Raw genomic sequence first — 20855 nt, forward strand, 5'->3', positions numbered from 1 at the left:
CAGAAGCAAGAAGAACTACAATCCTGCAGGCTGTGGAACAAAAGCCACATTCATAGGAAGATAGACAAGATGAAAAGGCAGAGGGCTATGTACCAGATGAAGGAACAAGATAAAACCCCAGAAAAACAACTAAATGAAGTGGAGACAGGCAACCTTCCAGAAAAAGAATTCAGAATGAGAGTGAAGATGATCCAGAACCTCAGAAAAAAGAATGGAGGCAAAGATCCAGAAGATGCAAGAAACGTTTAACAAAGACCTAGAAGAATTAAGGAACAAAAACCTAGAAGAATTAAAGAACAAACAAACAGAGATGAACAGTACAATAACTGAAATGAAAAATACACTAGAAGGAATCAATAGCAGAATAACTAAAGCAGAAGAATGGATAAGTGACCTGGAAGACAGAATGGTGGAATTCACTGCTGCAGAGCACAATAAAGAAAAAAGAATGAAAAGAAATGAAGACACTCTAAGAAACCTCCAGGACAATATTAAACGCAACAACATTCACATTATAGGGGTCCCAGAAGGAGAAGAGAGAGAGAAAGGACCCGAGAAAATATTTGAAGAGATTATAGTCTAAATTTTCCCTAACATGGGAAAGGAAAGAGCCATCCAAGTCCAGGAAGCACACAGAGCCCCATACAGGATAAACCCAAGGAGAAACACTCCGAGACACACAGTAATCAAATTGGCAAAAATTAAAGACAAAGAAAAACTATTGAAAGCAGCAAGGGAAAAATGACAAATAACATACAAGGGAACTCCCATAAGGTTAACAGCTGATTTCTCAGCAGAAACTCTACAAGCCAGAAGGAAGTGGCATGATATACTTAAAGTGATGAAAGGGAAGAACCTACAAGCAAGATTACTCTACCCGGCGAGGATCTCATTCAGATTCGATGGAAAAATCAAAAGCTTTACAGACAGGCAAAAGCTAAGAGAATTCAGCACCACCAAACCAGCTCGTCAACAAATGCTAAAGGAACTTCTCTAAGTGGGAAACACGAGAAGAAAACGACCTACAAAAACAAACCCAAAACAATTAAGAAAATGGTCATAGGAACACACATATCAATAATTACCTTAAACATGAATGGATTAAATGCTCCAACCAAAAGACAAAGGCTTGCTGAATGGATACAAAAACAAGACCCATATATATGCTGTCTACAAGAGACTCATTTCAGACTTAGGGACACATACAGACTGAAAGTGATGGGATGGAAAAAGATATTCCATGCAAATGGAAAACAAAAGAAAGCTGGAGTAGCAATATTCATATCAGATAAAATTGACTTTAAAATAAAGAATGTTACAAGAGACAAGGAAGGATACTACATAATGATCAAGGGATCAATCCAAGAAGAAGATATAACAATTATAAATATATATGCTCCCAAGATAGGAGCACCTCAATACATAAGGCAAATACTAACAGCTATAAAAGAGGAAATTGACAGTAACACAATAATAGTGGGGGACTTTAACACCTCACTTACACCAATGGACAGATCATCCAAAGTGAAAATAAATAAGGATACAGAAGCTATAAATGACACAATAGACCAGATAGATTTAATTGATATTTATAGGACATCCCATCCAAAAACAGCCGATTACTCTTTCTTCTGAAGTGCGCATGGAACATTCTCCAGGATAGATCACATCTTGTGTCACAAATCAAGCCTCAGTAAATTTAAGAAAATTGAAATCATATCAGGCATCTTTTCCGACCACAATGCTATGAGATTAGAAATCAATTACAGGGATAAAATGTAAAAAACACAAACACATGGAGGCTAAACAATATGTTACTAAATAACCAAGAGATCACTGAAGAAATCAAAGAGGAAATCAAAAAATACCTAGAGATAAATGACAATGAAAACACGATGATCCAAAACCTATGGGATGCAGCAAAAGCAGTTCTAAGAGGGAAGTTTATAGCTATACAAGCCTACCTCAAGAAACGAGACAAATCTCAAATTAACAATCTAACCTTACACAGAAAGGAACTAGAGAAAGAAGAAAAAACAAAACCCAAAGTTAGCAGAAGGAAAGAAATCATAAAGATCAGAGCAGAAATAAATGAAATAGAAACAAAGAAAACAATAGCTAAGATCAATAAAACTAAAAGTTGCTTCTTTGAGAAGGTAAACAAAATTGATAAACCATTAGCCAGACTCATCAACAAAAAGAGGAAGAGGACTCAAATCAATAAAATTAGAAATGAAAAAGGAGAAATTACAACAGACACTGCAGAAATACAAAGCATCCTAAGGGACTACTACAAGCAACTCTATGCCAATAAAATGGACAACCTGGAAGAAATGGACAAATTCTTAGAAAGGTATAACCTTCCAAGACTGAACCAGGAAGAACTAGAAAATATGAACAGACCAATTACAAGTAATGAAATTGAAATTGTGATTAAAAATCTTCCAACAAACAAAAGTCCAGGACCAGATGGCTTCACAGGTGAATTCTATCAAACATTTAGAGAAGAGCTAACACCCATCCTTCTCAAACTCTTCCAAAAAATTGCAGAAGAAGGAACACTTCCAAACTCATTCTATGAGGCCACCATCACCCTGTACCAAAACCAGGGGAAGATAGTACAAAAAAAAAAATTACAGACCAATAGCACTGATGAATATAGATGCAAAAATCCTCAACAAAATACTAGTGAACAGAATCCAGCAACACATTAAAAGGATCATACACCATGATCAGGTGGGATTTATCCCAGGGATGCAAGGATTCTGTAATATATGCAAATCAATCAATGTGATACACAACATTAACAAATTGAAGAAGAAAAACCATATGATCATCTCAATAGATGCAGAAAAAGCTTTGGACAAAATTCAACACCCATTTATGACAAAAACTCTCCAGAAAGTGGGCATAGAGGGCACCTACTTCAATATAATAAAGGCTATATACGACCAACCCACCACAAACATCATTCTCAATGGTGAAAAACTGAAAGCATTTCCCCCTGAGATCAGGAACAAGACAAGGATGTCCACTCTCGCCACTATTATTCAACATAGTTTTGGAAGTCCTAGCCACGGCAATCAGAGAGGAAAAAGAAATAAAAGGAATACAAATTGGAAAAGAAGAATAAAACTGTCACTGTTTGCAGATGACATGATATTATACATAGAGAATCCTAAAGATGCCACCAGAAAACTACTAGAGCTAATCAATGAATTTAGTAAAGTTGCAGGATACAAAATCAATGCACAGAAATCTCTTGCATTCTTATACACTAATGATGAAAAATCTGAAAGAGAAATTAAGGAAACACTCCCATTTGCCACTGCAACAAAAAGAATAAAGTACCTAGGAATCAACCTACCTAGGGAGACAAAAGACCTGTATGCAGAAAACTATAAGACACTGAAAGAAATTAAAGATGATACCAACAGATCGAGAGATATACTATGTTCTTGGATTGGAAGAATCAATATTGTGAAAATGACTATTCTACCCAAAGCAATCTACAGATTCAATGCAATTCCTATCAAATTACCAATGGCATTTTTACAGAACTAGAACAAAACAATCTTAAAATTTGTATGGAGACACAAAAGACTCTGAATGGCCAAAACAGTCTTGAGGGAAAAAAATGGAGCTGGAGGAATCAGACTCCCTGACTTCAGACTATACTACAAAGCTACAGTAATCAAGAGAATATGGTACTGGCCCAAAAACATAAACATAGATCAATGGAACAAGATAAAAAGCCCAGAGATAAACCCACGCACCTATGGTCAACTAATCTATGACAAAGGAGGCAAGGATATACAATGGAGAAAAAACAGTCTCTTCAATAAGTGGTGCTGGGAAAACTGGACAGCTACATGTAAAAGTATCAAATTAGAACAGTATCAAATTAGAACACTCCCTAACACCATACACAAAAATAAACTCAAAATGTGTTTTCAAGACCTAAATGTAAGACTGGACACTATAAAACTCCTAGAGGAAAACATAGGGAGAACACTCTTTGACATAAATCACAGCACGGTCTTTATTGATCTGCCTCCTAGAGTAATGGAAATAGAAACAAAAATAAACAAATGGGACCTAATGAAACTTCAAAGCTTTTGCACAGCAAAGGAAACTATAAACAAGACGAAAAGACAACCCTCAGAATGGGAGAAAGTATTTGCACATGAATCAACGGACAAAGGATTAATGTCCAAAATATATAAACAGCTCATGTAGCTCAATATTAGAAAAACGAACAACCCAATCCAAAACTGGGCAGAAGACCTAAACAGACATTTATCCAAAGAAGACATACAGATGGCCAAGAAGCACATGAAAAGCTGCTCAACATCACTAATTATTAGAGAAATGCAAATCAAAACTACAATGTGGTATCACCTCACACCAGTTAGAATGGGCATCGTCAGAAAATCTACAAACAACAAATGCCGGAGGGGTGTGGATAAAGGGGAACCCTCTTGCACTGTTGGTGGGAATGTAAACTGATACAGCCACTATGGAGAACAGTATGGACGTTCCTTAAAAAACTAAAAATAGAATTACCATATGATCCAGCAATCCCACTACTGGGCATATACCCAGAGAAAACCATAATTCAAAATGACACATGCACCCCAATGTTCACTGCAGCACTATTTACAATAGCCAGGTCATGGAAGCAACCTAAATGCCCATCGACAGATGAATGGATATAGAAGTTGTGGTACATATATACAATGGAATATTACTCAGCCATAAAAAGAACAAAATTGGGTCATTTCTAGAGACGTGGATGGACCTAGAGACTGTCATACAGAGTGAAGTAAGTCAGAAAGAGAAAAACAAATATCATATATTAACACATATATGTGGAACCTAGAAAAATGGTACAGATGAACCAGTTTGCAGGGCAGAAATTGAGACACAGACGTAGAGAACAAACGTATGGACACCAAGGGGGGAAAGCGGTGGGGGGGTGGGGGTGGGGGTGCAATGAATTAGGAGATTGGGATTGACATGTATACACTGATGTCTATAAAATTGATGACTAATAAGAATCTGCTGTATAAAAAAAAATAAAATTTAAAAAAAATAAAAAAGAATTTTATCTTTGAATTTTTTTTTTTAAGTGATGTTGAAAGGGAGGCTTCATTCATGCATGCTCCTGGCCCTCAGGATGACTGCTTGGCCACCCTCTTTTCTACCTCCACCCAGAAAACAACTGCTGCTACTTTATGCCCTTCGTGCTGAGCCGTTGGGTGGAGTCTTGTGTGACTGTGAGGGTCTGCACTCAGCCCATGAGTATCCTCATGCTTGAGGGAGCACATCAGATGGCAAATTTAAGAAAAAGGAAAGAAAAACACCACCACAGGTAGAGAAAGACAGAGTGTTAAAGAAAAGGGTAAGCTTCTTTCCTCCTTTTTTAACAAGGGGTTCACATTTTCATTTTGTACTAGGCTCCACAAATTATATAGACGGTTCTGCCTACTGCATATAATTATTGTGGGATTATAGAATATATGTAACAAGTGAAAATATTACATGGCCCAAAATAAACGCTCACTGAACACTGGCCCATTTTTGATGTTTTTGTTTCTTCTGTATATATCTCTTCATAGGCAAACATAAAGGCGTGACACTTGTACCACTCAGCTTTACCAAGGACAGCTTAACCTCTCCGGCATTAAACTGAACCCTTGATCCCCGTGACTTTGCTAGATGAGGATCCTCACTCTTAATAATATGACCTTACTTGGAGTGAGAGAAAAAGCCCTGAATTCATTTCACACAAGATTCTATACCAGCTGCTACATTAAAACCCTGGAAGTTATCTCGGGCACACTCAGCTTCTTCAAACACTGATTCCTGTCCTATCTCCTGCGAAACATTTTACAAAAGAAGCAATTTCCTTTGAAAAATCAGAAAGGTTAGGCAAGTACCCAGGAGGCCCGGGTAACTGATGTTTCTATTGTTACAAGTTCAAATGATCAACGAGCAATCCAAGCTGTGAGACATGAGGGCCACAGGAGTGACAGCGGGTTTTGGTGCCCGTTTAAATGCTGGGATGAAAATCACATGGTTGGTTGGGAGCAAGGCTTCCGTTCAATTATTTTTCTTCTTCATCAAATGATGTTATAGCTATTACTACTAATAATGATGGCTCAGAGAAATTGCCTTAGGGACAAGGGCTAATGAGTAGCAGAGCAGGTATAACTGAACCCACAAGTTCTTTTCTTCCCACCAGGTAACGCTGCCACCCATGCTGTTGTTGTTTGTTTTTGTTTTGTTTTTCTGCTCTGAGTAATGTTCCTCATTCTCTTTAGGATCAGTTTGAAGCTTAAAGGGGCCTATAAAAATAATACAGGAAAGAGTATAGATTTCTATCCAGGGTGGGTGAGACATAAAACCTACACAATTTGACATGTACAGAACAATACTGCCCAAAAGCAATTTGTGCTTCCGATGTTTCTTTGAACAATCAAAAGAAGAGTCAGATCAATTTGAAATCACATTTCCTCATTTTAAATGTCAGCCTTCTAACATAGTAGTATTTAGTAAGGATTTCTGAAAACATATTTCTCTTTAGGACCTGGACAAATATCCTTAACATGTTAATCTATGGTATTCTAATTGGATCTGCTGAGATTTCCTTCTTTGTTAAATATGGAGCAATTTTCCTCTTACTAAGTAATCTGTATTCATACATGGAGATTTCTCTTGTCATCCAAAGTTTCAAGTCATTAGGCTTATAATTATTAATTCAATAAATGTGCATTAAGGCCAACTATATGTCTGGCACTGGCCAGACAGTGAAGATACAATGACGAATAGGACATTTTCCCAAACTGTGAGGAATCCAAAGATTGGTTCAGGAGGTACACATGTAAGCAAATAAAGCAACACAAATGTGATGAGACTTCTGAAGGTTGTGCACTCAGGGTGCTCTGGAACTTTAGAGATGAACAAACCTAGACACGCCTGAGGAAGGGAAGGCTTCGCAAGAGTGGTGACCCCTGAGCTGTCATGAAGGATGAGAAGCAGTTGGCTATGGAGATACAGACAGACATGGTCCACATAAGGTAAAGTGCATAAGGTAGAGCATGGATGCAGAAACGGAGGTATAAGAGAGTTTGGGGAAGTCGGGTAACCACAATCTGTTTGCTGAGACTAGAGCACTAGGGTCTAATGGAAAGAGATAAAAGACAAGGAATACCAACTAGGCATCAGGCACATGGAGGATGACTCAGCAATTAGCTGTTATGGCATTCCAACACTACCCTCTTCTTAGTCATCCCTATGTCTGTGATAATTCCTAATTCATCCTCTATGCATCCCTAAATGCCAAGTACCTTCCTGTCACAGAATTAAGCAGTGCCTTAGAGACTAGTTACGAACAAGAACGGGACACTACTATGTCTATAAAGCTGAGGTGAGGAAGCCTGACTCCGGAAAGGTCAAGGTTACAGAAAGACAAGCTAAAGAAATAGGATTTATTAGTGACTAGATGCAGCGTCTTTCGTGGGGACCATTAGCCCTTGTCCTGGAGTGCTGATTGCGTTCATTTGAGCATCAACATGTCAGCATCTGAGCTGGACAGGCAACATGTGCGGTCGTGAGGAGCACAGCATTGAGGTCAGATATACTGAAGGTGAGGCCAGGCAAAGCGTTTCACATGATTAAGTCTCATGTCTAAAATGAGGATAATAACACCTTATAAGACCATGGTGAAGATTAAACAAGATCATGCAAGCAAACTGCTCATCTCAGAGCCTGGCAGGCAGAAAACAATCTTGGCTATAATTTTTACTGTAACTAGTAGCCATTTGTAAAGTCGATCACTTTATATAACAATAGCAAAGGTTTAAAGTTTGTTATTGCAAATGTCCTTGTATATGGACTTAGCAGCATCCATTTTTGCTGTAACAAAGGAAGAAAAGCATTCAGGGAAAATTTGTCAAGGGGAAAGAATGGGGTTGTGTCTTTACTTAGTGTTCAATTTTCTTGCCTTTGAGATGTCAATCATGAGATTCTCATTCTACCAGGTATGTAGGGGTATGGATAAACTCAGTCATGGATAAGTACCTGGGCACTTACCTAGTCATTAGGGTAATAGAACACCTAGCTTTTCTATTTCTGATAATCAGCAAGTTTTTTTTTTTAATTGGTTCCTTTAACAAATAGGGAGTTTGCTTGTAAATAACAATAAATGAATCAAACAGTTAAGTTAAACATTCCAACTACTGACAGGTATACAATATGACTTTAATTTCAACCATGAATTTCTTCTTATAAGGAGATGGCAAAAGCCTTCTCTAGCCATCCCCTAGGCCAATGGCTTCACCATATTGACTTTATTCACCTTCTACTGTGTTTTCTTTTTCCTTGTGAGATCAGAAAGATACAGAATTTTTCTACAGCGATAGATCACATTCCTCTTATGCTACTCCATTACAAATACTCATGTTGTGTCCTTTCTCTTGGTCTTTGTCTACTTTGCACACATTATGTTGTTGCCATCTGCTGCTTCAGCTCCTTTCCTGTTTTCTGTCTCTGCTTCTCTCACCACCCCACTCCTGGGGGCATCCTCCTTTCGGTCAGTGGGGTAGTTCCTTCTCCTTGGAAGGAAAAGGGTTTCCTGACAGACTGTCACAGGAAAACCACTCAGAGGAAATAGACAGCCCTTCTTCTCTCCACCTTGAACATTTCTAATTTTCTTACTTTTTATTTTCTTAAGAACAGAGGAATAGCCCCCTGTTTATTGTTTTAGATTTTATCCTGCCCACACTTGTGGGTAACATGAATTTCATTTCTCTGTCATCTCTTAGACTTCAGAACTAAACTTCACTCTATTCATAATGCTGTTCACCCAACAACCAAGACTTTAGGTCACCATATCCTTCCTAATTTGGTATCTTTGCAGTGGCTTACCCCCCCACCCTGCATTTTTTAAAACTAATTCTGAAGAAAATCATGTCTCGTAGCATCACTGAAAGACTACAACTTAGGTGACAAATGGTGTTCATTTGATTAAGAATCAGAAAATGAAATTTTTGAAGACTCATGCCTGCCACTGATCACCCTGAGACCTTATGCAATGCACGCACCTTCCCCAAGCCTTGGCTTCCCCATTCATAATATGTTAATATTTAAATATATGCCCCCGACAGGCCTACTGGGAGGATCCTGAGCTCATAACCGTTCAAAGACTTTGCTTCAGGGGATATGCTCTCTATTACATTTTGTCTCTCTTTTAGAACACATGCCTTTTAACATTTTCCTATTGCAATATAATGTCAACCATTCAGGAAGACTTAGATTACTATAACTAAGCACCATATACCTCTTGCTTTCACAAGGCTTTTGGGATGACAGCGAAATTGTTTTGTATACAAATATTGTATAATCAGATTTACTCTGAAACAACTTCATTTTCAGAAGGAAAATGTAAACATCCCCTTTAAGATTTATTTCTCCAACTTCTAATAAACATCCAGTTAGAAAGCCTTGTGATTTTAGTCACTTAATCAATAGAACAGCCAGAAAATTACTCTGTTTCTTTCAGAAGCAACATCCCCTGGTGCCTAAGTTTTCTTCCCAAAATTGATTCTAAAACTGAGAAAAACTCTGTTGAGATGCTCTGAATCAGTAGGGAGACTTGCACTTTGTGGTTAACTGTTCCAGAAATTCTATAGTTCAAATTATAATCTTCTCCTAAATAATGTATGAGGGAAACCTGCTGCACTATATATACTATCTAGTGAAAAGCAACAAAAAAGAAGTATATTCACTGATGCATTTATCTTGTTATCAAACAGGAATAAAGGGTTTGGTTGGTAATGTTAACTTGTCAAATGGTTACTACACGTACTACACCTCATTGATAAAGTGATCCTTCCTAATTTTCAAAATATAAACTGTTCCTAAATATAAACTGTGCCTAATACTTGGCGAACTTGTCACCTTGTAAACCTTACTGCGGCAATTAGACAAATAAAATGGATCAGAGTATAAAAAGACATTTTCAAACCGTAGAAGAAAAAACAGAAACACCATTTGTAGTCAAAATTACAGCGCCTGAAACATCAGCTGTTGACGTTTTGTATGGCTCTAAGCAGGTGGTCAGACGCAGGAGGACAAGCCAAAACAGAAAAAGGAAAATAAGGAAAAAGACGTGACTAAGGAGACCCAGTGTTCAGGGCCTCAGCACTAGGAATATACATACATTGTGAAAAAAAGAAACCATTATGTTGAATGGAATACTGAAATGAACAACTGCTGAATAAAATCTATGAGAAACTCATCTGGATTTTAAAGGTACATACATCTGAGTTTCAATTTCTCTAAGAGAAACAGAAAACGAGGGGAAAATGGGTGTGTGCCTAGTCCATGAGGATTCCTTCTGCATTTTCCTTGGAAATCCACAGTATAAATCCCTAAAACTGACATCAACACCTGGAACCCAGTTAACTCTCAGTAAATGATCATCGAATAAGTGAACAAAGAGTGACAACATGTAATATTTACTGATACACATTCACCTTCCTTCATGAAATTCTTCTGACCCAACCAAAGCCTGGACAAATTGGATTTCATGAAAACCTTCATTTTGTCTGAAATTCCCTGCTTTACAGAGGAAATAATATTTATTCTTTCAGATTATTAGGGATAAAAGAACAAATTCACTCCAGTTATTTTTTTCTTCCTTTTAGAATGACAACAAAACAAAGAGCTGTAGTTTATATTTTTCTGGCTTGTATCTCTGTATCGATCCCTAAGAGTATTTGTGAAAATAATAAATTAAGGTAGAGAAATGGGTACAATTCATTACCTCAGTGACTTAATTATTTTTTAAGTATACACTATGTCCAAGGTAGCTTCAGGTCACGAAAATCCTACAGTGGCCAGATATCAGCATAAAAATTTGAGGCTGTGTTGACATAAGATATCACTATATGTATGTACATATCTCCAAACTATGTACACTAATTTCATGGAAAAGTACAGTGGCTTGAACTGTGATTGTAAACAGTTCTAGGAGTCTATATTGCCGCTCTTGCCAGACAGTTCAGTTCACCATAGATCATTCCTAAATTGGCAAGGTGTTTGCTCTTTTTTAGGATGTTCAGATAGAGAAATTTTACGCCTTTATTTATCAACCTTTTCTAAAATTCAATAACTCTATCAACTTTGCTTATATCTATATACTTCGTGAAGTGTGTTTTTAACTTCTTTGTTTTTTCCATCTCCTTTGCTATTTCCTCTGCTTCTTCCTTTTATGAGACAAAACACTCTCCTTGGGAAGCCACTTATTTATAATATAATGCTTCAATCTCACTTCTATCTACTCTTTAATTGGGTGCTTGATCCCAATCCCTTTATCCTTTCTAAGATCCAGATGGATTACAAATGTTAAAATACCTTCCTGAGTGGACTTTTCCATACCAGGAGCCCACTGTACATAAGAGAAGCAGACCAAAAAGTGATAGATTTGCATGTTAGAGCCCAGGGATCAGTTTCAAATCACAGAAAAAGTGGTCTTAGCTAAAGCCACTGAAAGAGACGTTCCTTCTTCTGATTTTCTCTATTTTAACCTGTGCTCAAAGGACATTCTCAGAATTTGGGGATGGATGGTACCGTAGTTCTAACTGCTAAATGGTCATTAATTCTCTACTTCTCTGGGCATCATGTATAAATCTGATAAGGCCTGAACCACCAGCCTTTGTGTATGTGTATGGAATATGTGTAATTTCAATTACCCAAAGGTCCACATGTGAATCTCTTAACATACTGACTTACGCTATGCCTCAACAAACTGGTTGAAACCAAAATACAAGATCTCCTAAGAAGGGGATGACTCTCTTCTCCTCTTGGTGATCTAGCCCTCCTTTCTCACAATGGTCTGAATAAACTTGATGACTTTTAAATCCATGCCAGGAATGTACCAAGGAAGCCAGACAGACAGTAATGTTCTTAGCCAGAAATCTGTACCCTTGCTGCAAAAACTCTTATTTCTCTGACTCTCTTTTATTTTAGTTCCTATTTAGATTATACAAAATTGATATTAGAAGATATTAAAGTCACAAATATGATATCATTGAATCATATCTGTGCACTTTAAAGATAATATTTTCATTTTAGAACACTATTAAGCTTTCATTAAAATGATATCAGAGTCTCCAAGACAAAAACAGAAGAACTCATGAAACCAAAATACTTTCATTAGTTCTGGGTTAACATCAAGTATTTGTTTATCATAATGCACTGAGGGGGAAAAAAAAGCCAATGTGATGTTCTCATCAACAGTATTAGTAATGCTATTGATGCAGAATCCAATGCAACTTTGATGGCCTTGAAAAGAGTTTATTATTGCCCTGAGTAATAGACTGAAGGAAGTAGGATGCTCATTTTACAGGCATCTATTAAGCTACCAAGAAAGGCTTTAAGAATACATAGGTATCCATTCTTGAACAAAAACAGTTCTCAAAAGATCATCTTTTCAGTTGAAATACTCTGCTAGTACAAGTCATCCTCATCATCACCAAAACCATCACCATCATCACACATTTAGCACATGTTACGTTCTAGCTTCTGTTCTTACTCAAAGACGCAGATACTATAATTATGCACATTTTACAACTGAGGAAACTGAGGGTTAAAGTAAATTGTCCACAGACACAAAACTCATTAGTGGTATAGAAAGGGTTGAACCCAGCCTATCTTTGTAATATTCAATGTTTATTTCGGAAGCATCCTACTATCACAGTCAAATCTGCCTATTATTGATACTATGAATAAACTTACATGTGAGGTATTTTATATGTCACAAGAAATATAAAACATTCCAAAGAGCAACAAAATTATGTGTTATCTTTTAAAATTCAGGTTTTGGTAAAAGTTGAAGTACACCATAATCATTCCATAAAGAAATACAAAGTCTCAGGTGTGATGTTGATAGTTGGATAAAGAATAATACATTATTGGATATAAGATTCTGCTTTGTGATTTTTTTCCATCTTCACTAAAACTCTACTAAGAGAAGTAGTATGATCAGGCTGACAGCAATGGTGATCCAAATCTTGGAATGGATACCAGAGAGGTTCTACAGTTTCCTTTGCAGAGACTTAATAATGAAGAAGTCAGCCTCCTGGTTGACCTGAGGAGGTAAGTGTTTCTGAGTTAAAGGGATAAGCTCAACAAGTCAGCTCTGGGATTTCTAGATGAAGCAGGCCTAAAGATGATGTCACTTATTCTGGTACCACAGACAGGGAAGACAGAGAAAAAGAGAAGAAAACCAGAAGTCTAGTGTAATAAATTTTAATGCCTAAATTAAGCAAGAACCACCTACACCCTGTTGACTTTGCCAAAACACTGGCATTGAGTCTGCCTGGAAACCCAAAGCAGAGAAGCGAAGGCAAAAAGCAAAAAACAGGTGCAAGGCAGAGCAAGTGCGAGAGAAGGAATATTTAGTAAACACTAGTAGTTTTCAGAGGTATGATTTGGAGATATAGAACATCCTTGTGATGTTATTTTCTTGCAGCTCTTATATTACTGTGCATCTCTATGATTCAAAGATAACAGAGTCTGTGGGAAGTGGACAAGATTATAAAAGCTGTTCTCAGACACAAATGACTACATTGTGGCACTTCCCTGTCTTAAGGTCAGTATATTTTTGTATGTCAAAGAAGGAAAACATTAATCTTATCACAGGTAAGTTAGTAAGGCTTCAAGTTCAAAGTAACTGGGGGGAGCTCTACATATACCTAAATAGTCAGGCATATACACAAAACTCACGATTTCCTCACAACTTTCATGTGATATATGCCCTCCTTTCCAGAAAGATTGAGAGAATGGCCACACACAGAGGAATTAGCCTTTGAGAGAGAAAGACTGGAAAAAAGCGGGAAACTGACATTCATTAATTTGTGTTCACTATATTCATTCATACTATACTCATTTAATCAATATGAGGTCACTGTATTCATCCATACAGCACACAGCTTAAAAGGGATGGGATGAAGGAGGGGCTAGGAAATCATAGGGCAGAGTCACAATCAGACAAGGTTCAAGACGACAAACCATTTTACAGACTTTCATTTGAGCAAACACCCACGAGATCAACAAGAAGTTCATACCTGTTTTCAGAACTGCATGCCTCTTAGGTACTGCCAGCCTCATGGAACTGGAACCATAGGAATGAGTGATTTCCTCCAGAAATTCCCAGAAAGCAGCCCTGTTTTCTTTAGCTGTGCTCCAGGTCACCCTGGAGTTCAATCCACCATGATGACTGCCAACTCTGTTGCTCTTTCGCAGTTTTAAAGTCAGTTCTAAATTGGAAATTTCCTTACTACTTATTTTGCAATATCCCTGGCAGATGAATCAAACACAGCATATCCCCAATTCAACCACAGACTTTGATTGGCACAGTCTCTAATAAATGTTTGGTGATAACAGCCTGAGAAGAGTTTATGGTGTGGTACCTTGCAGGATTTGGGGAGCAGGGGTAGTAATATTTGGAATGAGTAATGATAAGTATATCATAGATATTATGGGGAAAGACAAAGTACTGGAAAAGAGAAAGTAAGAAAGGGAGAAAGGCAGAGAACCTGATTAGAAAATTGTTTCTGCTTCTTGGAAACCCTTGTCATGGAGCTGTGTCAGTTACTGACAGAAGGGCCAGCCAAGAAAGCCAAAAGGAAAAAGGCTTTTGTCTTGTGATCACTGCCCTCTATCATGTCCCGTTATTTTCTCCTCACACTGGAAGATGGTCCTTCTTCATGTTCTTCTTGCCATTAAAAAGACAGTCACACAAACCCTTGGAAATAGCCATTTCCCTGAACGAACAATATTTTGAGGCAGATGAACAGGAAAAAAAAAAAAAACACAGATGATGTCATTCAGTATGTTACCTGACTGACTTTTCACAGAACAGGCATTCTAAAAAAGAATTAACTGGAAAAATTCATGAACTTATATACAAACTTAAAGTTTAATTCACTATGTCCCTTCAAGAGAAAAAAGTTTTGTGTTGCAACTTGAGCAATTACACCCTATGACAGCTACTGAAATGCCAGCTGGAGCTCAGGAGTAAGTGGAAAGTCCTTCCCTCTCACACTCAGGCTGCAAATCAATCTTACTTCTTGTACTCTTCCAGTGAAAAACTGTGTAAGAGGCAGGATCCGCACAACTTGAGATTACAGAAACAACTTGAGATTCTATAACAGGTTGAACTATGAACTCTGATAGGTATGTGAGAAGAGGGGTTTAGAAGTTCTAGTCACCTGTACCTGTTTTATCTCCTAATTTAGTTGTATAGTCTTCTCAAACTTTTCTACCCAAGTGCCAATAATGGTGGGAATGGAATAGAGAGGATACACAATAAAAATGATAGGACTTTGAATTCTTATGTTTTTTTCTTAAAACATAAGAATAAGATTTATCTATTAAATAAGATTCATGTTTATTTGTGTTCTTCTGCATCATATATCACTTTGCTTTCAACTCAAGTTTTTACTCCAAATCAACAATTAACTTCAAGAAAATGTATCACATATACTTTGTGACTCTACAGTATCCTGGGTACATATCTATACACCTCAGCATTAAAGGACTTAGATTAGTTTGAAGAGCTTGTGTTTTGTTTTGTTTTGTTTCTATTCAACCCCTGTGCAACTAGTGGGCACTATGTATTCTTTCTCTGATGCTTTCACCAAAACTAACTTCCGTAGTATGTTAAAGATTTATCATGAGAATTCAAAATTGATTTTTCAAAATCCAATCTTGGCTTTTTACCTAAATATTGATTTAAGCCAGTTATAGTCTTTCTATGCTGTGATCGAAGTCGGGAACGCATCTTTGCCGTGTGCATTTCCTCTCGATGCTGCTTTTGGTGGCTCTGAATAGAAAATCTTTTCTCAGGCTTAGAAAATCTGCTGGCATCTGTGTCCTGGATAAGAATCACTGTATTCCCAGGAGAAAGAATTTGGGAACTTGTCTTATGATGACTCTCCATGGCTGATCAGATGGAATATATGGAATTAAATGTAAGATAAAGTATGGACAGAACACAAAAAGCAGGCCCTGATACCCTGATCAAATAACTCCCTCAGTTCTCTGTTCTGCAAATAAGTCTCTGAAGCCAGAAGGTGCCAGCTTCAACTTTGGAAGACGTTCTCCACCTTCATGCTCAGCTTTCATCTTATTTCCTTCTGGAAACTAATGCAAAAGAAAAAGTTTTCTATAGATATGCTATATTTTTTTAAGAAGCCAGACACAGATGACTACATGTTATATGATTCCATTTATACAAAATGCCCAGAAAAGGCAGGTTTATAGAGACAAAAGCAGACCAACCGCTGTCTAGGAGTATGGGCAGGAGAAGGGATTAACTGCAAAAGGACATAAGAGAAATTTGGGGAGTGTTGGAAATGTTCTAAAATGTGAATATGGTGATATCTGGACAACCCTAGAAATTTAATAAAAATCACTGAACTGTAGGCTTACAATGGATGAACTCTGTGGTATGGAAATTATATATCAATAAAGCTGCTTAAAGAAAGAGAAAATGCCAGTCTTCGGAGAAAAAGGATGTTTCAATTAGACTTGTAATGATCTAAATATCATGAGAAATTTCTGGCTAATGAGAAATATTTAAACACAGCAATATAGGACATTGCTTAAATTAACTGAAAGTGATGCCAGGACAAGCAGAAAGCACTGTACTTTAGGAAGTTGTTGTTTATATCAATTTTTTACATTTCTTTTTGTTGTTGCTGTTCATTTATATGGAACATTTGCCACCCAGAAGTGGATTTGGGCTTCATTAGTTTGTCATCCTGATAATATATCTCCCAAGAAAGAAGGTTAAACCAGCTAACACCTTTAAAATTTTTAGAAAGATGGGACAAACAAGTAAATGAAATGTAAGAGGCTATCTCCTTTTCTGAGTTTGTTCCTACAGAAAGACCCTAGCAAGGAAAGCAGCAAAAAATCAGGAGATAATACTGCGAATCATGTGTGTTAGATGCTCAATCAATCCAGTTTTGTCTTCCTGGTCCACAGGAAGACTGTTATTTCCCAGTTTCCTCTGAGTTTAAGATGGAACCATGTCTGACAAAATATAAGCGGAAGCGATGTATGGCATTTTCAGGCAAGGCAATAAAACATATTGCATAACTATCCAAGCTCTCTCTCTCTTCCCTATGGATAGAACGAGAGGTGAAAAACTCCAAGGTTGTTGAACCCAACTCATGGAAGAATCTTAGTTGCCTGAATTACTTCTTTGAAGAGAGCTGACCAGGAGCGCTGCTCAACTGGCATTGGACTTTGCCCGAACAAGAAAGAAACCTTTTTTGTTGAGCCATTGAAATGCTGGGATTGTCTGTTGTAGCTTATCACCCTAACCAATTATCCTAGTTGCTTAATTGTTATTTAATTGCCTTAACTAATATGACACACTATAGAGCTCAAAGTATATTTCTTCCTTTCTTCCTTTTATCACCTAGTTCTACTCTTTCCCTCATGCCCATCTTTCCTCTTTCTCCTCCTATTGCCCTACTCCAGCTAATGTGCACTTCTGAGACAGAGGAAGAAATGCGTGAGTAGTATTCAGCCTGTTCCTCCTTAAGACCCTTCTTCAAGAGGTGGAATATTTGAATGGAATAAGGTAAAAATAATAGTCTGCCATTCTTTATTCAGAAGAGCTAGAATGTATCTCAAGTCTTTGGTTAAAATGTTGCATTATTACCAAGAGCAATGCTTTGCCCACCCTCCTTAGGGGGGAAAAAAAAAAAACCTACAGCGATAAATGCCAAGAAACAAATGTCAGAGTTGGCAGCCACCTTGTGGGTCATGAACTTTGCTTTCATTTTCTGAAGCTTTTGGTAGTGGAGAAGTGCATTCTGGTTGCTCTAATGCTTTTTGTCCACCCCTGAGAGTTATTTTCCCAAAACAACAAATTACCATTTCAATTCATTTTCAAAGTCATTATCCAGGTACCCTTTCCTCCTTTTCCGCATGTAGAACAAATGCAAGGAAAGAAGAGAGGACCTGCCGCAATTCCGAAACCACACCCTGGGCCACACTCAGCCCAAACCATCACCCCAGCCCTTCAGCTTGTAAACCCCAGTTCCCCCCAACTCCACTGTCAAAAAATAAAATAATTCAAATAAAAAACAGCTCATAAAACAGTAAACAAAATAAAGTCAGTTTTCTTTTTTTTTTTAAAGAACAAAATGAAACTTGAGGGAAAACTTACTGGAGTTACAGTTTATCCTGATACAGTCTAGATGGGGAAAAATAAATGAAAGATGAAATTGCATCCTTCAAGGTAACAGCTGCAGACATCCAAAAACAATCAGTCCACCCTTCCGGGGACAGACACACGCAAGAAATGTGGCCATTTTATATATATATATACAGTATGCACAAGTTTAAGGGTGGGTGTATATGTACAGTATATTGTTTAGTAAAGTTGGATACATATATATATACACACACACACATATATATATACACGTATGTATAGAGATATATACTGGTATACATATATATCCACAATAGACACCGACTAGGCTTTTTTTTTCTTTCAAAAATCCTATTCACTTATATAAAGTATTTCAAAACTGGACTTTGAAATATTAATTTTGTTAAACTTGGAAAATACTGCAAAAATTTCCCCACCAAATGTAGGTTTTAGTTTGTTTCTCTCTACAACTGGTTTTTCTTAAAATTTATCTTTAATAGTACCATCAAGACAATTTTTGTTTTAGTATTTCAAAGATATATCACCAGTCTGACATATCGTATCATTTTAACAAATCTGTCCATGAAGTTTCTCAGTGCAGTATTTAACCCTTTCTCTTTTTCTAAAACCAAACTCCCTCCACCCTCTCTCCTCAGGTCAGGCCCCAAATCCTATAGAAATTTATGCAGGCAGATTTGCCGTTATCCTCAGAGGTAAGGAAAGGGTTAACACCACCTGGTCATTTTCTGTCATAAAATGGCCACTTGCAAACAGCTAACCGCACAAACACCCATCCCAGATTTTAGAGAGGCGGGCTCGGGTGCTGGCTAAAAGGAGTTGTATGATACTATCATAATTGATTGGGGTCTCTGCTGTAGTTTCAAAGGCCCCCAGACCAACCCCCTCATGAAGCCCATCTCCGTCTTCCTGCCTGAATGCTCAGACTGAATCAAGCGCCCACAGCATTTGAGGAGAAGGCGAGACAGGCACATGGGGAGGAGGTCTTGGGCACCTTTGACATCCTACCTATTTCCCTCTGTGATCCTGCATCTTGAAGAAAGAAAGTTCTTTTTTTTTAATGGGAAAGAGAGGGAATAAAGGGTGGCTAATTTTCTTGTGCTGGTCACCAGACAAGGTATTTTGTGTCAGAGATCAGAGTATCTATCCTTTTATTAATATCTGTTTGGAGTCAGGGACACACAGCATAAAAGGTATAGAGCAGAGTCAATGGGTGTTAGTAGGGGTTGGGAAGAATGGTCAGAGAAATGTCTCAGGTTAACTGTTACCAGGCTTCCCAGTTGATCCTAAGTTTGGTTTTCAATTGTGGGAATTCCTATAAGAATTTGTTTAAAGCCAGACATTAAAAGGTAGAAGTAAAATGATAAAGAAAGGAGAAAATTACAGGAAAAAAATACAGTTAGAAACTGTGCTTTTCTTCTAGCTAAGGTTAACCCAATAGTTTTGGAGGACTTGTGGAAGATAATGCCACGATTTGAATTTCCTGAAGTAAACCATTTTAAGCACGTGAGAAAGAAACCAGTGGCAAATGACAGGGCAGAATGAAACTACGTGAATCCAGATAGGAGCAATTTATACCACCCAAGCGTTCTGAGGAAGGGGGCAGGAAGCTTATTTGTTCCCCAGAAGAACATCTCTTGAGAAAAATCTGGGTTTGGTTTCGTGCGGTTAGGTTTGTCATGTGTCGTCAACCGCAACAGAAAAGTGGGAGCAAACAGCCCTGGAGCAACTGGTACGATCACCGGACAGAGGAGGCCATGCCCCTGGTGAGGACTGGGGAAGGGGAGGGCAGGGAGGGAGGAAGAAGTGGGGCCTCAGCTGCCGGTTCGCCTACCATCACCCGAGGCTGGAGAAATGCTGGAGAAATGCCCCTCACCGATGGATTCAAGAAAGAGGGGAAGCAGAAGTATGGGCGTGCTTCAGAGAAGGAAGGGGCAAGAGTGAGCCTAAAGCAACAACCCCAAGAACTTTAAACAAGAAGTGGTTTTCTGCTTTGGTTTCTGTGCTGCTGAGGATTTATTCTTAGTCAAGGACCTGGTCTAGGCAGAGGTGCTGGGCTGGGCTTGTCCTTCTGGGTTCACTCAAGTGATTCCATGAACTGAATGGTGTCTTTAAAACAATGTGAGGACTTGCAGCTTTCAAGACAGCAGACAATTGGGTATGTTAAGTCAAGAAGTGAAAAATTATTTTGCTACTTTACTTGAAGAATAAGTTTGAGGAGAAAAATCTACCCCAGTTCCTTGTTCACAGGGTCTGAGAGGGTGGTCTTGACAGTGATGATGTTTTTTTTTTTTTTTTTTTTTTGCGGTACGCGGGCCTCTCACTGTTGTGGCCTCTCCCGTTGCGGAGCACAGGCTCCAGGCGCACAGGCTCAGCGGCCATGGCTCACGGGCCCAGCCGCTCCGCAGCATGTGGGATCCTCCCAGACCAGGGCACGAACCCGTGTCCCCTGCACTGGCAGGCGGACTCTCAACCACTGCACCACCAGGGAAGCCCGATGTATTGTTTTTTAATGAAAAAATGAATCAGAAGAACTGACCTGGGAGGGCAATTTCCTTTAGATCTCCAGTAGCAGCTGAAGTCCTCTCTCTGC

General features: G+C 38.1%; 1 protein-coding gene across 13 annotated transcripts in view; it reads right to left on the reverse strand.

The window, feature by feature from the left end:
• NRXN3 (neurexin 3) overlaps nt 1-20855 on the reverse strand; it is a 1691100-nt gene that overhangs the window by 1015501 nt on the left and 654744 nt on the right. For 10 of the 13 annotated variants that reach the window (XM_067729015.1, XM_067728990.1, XM_067728956.1 and 7 more), the window contains exon 10: nt 18257-18283. The exons of the other annotated variants lie outside the window; for them this stretch is intronic. In XM_067729015.1, coding sequence (XP_067585116.1) covers nt 18257-18283 — 27 coding nt within the window. The remainder of the gene's footprint in view (nt 1-18256; nt 18284-20855) is intronic. 13 annotated transcript variants of the gene reach the window in all.

This window comes from Pseudorca crassidens, chromosome 1 (genome assembly GCF_039906515.1).
Source record: "Pseudorca crassidens isolate mPseCra1 chromosome 1, mPseCra1.hap1, whole genome shotgun sequence".
Lineage (NCBI taxonomy): Eukaryota > Metazoa > Chordata > Mammalia > Artiodactyla > Delphinidae > Pseudorca > Pseudorca crassidens.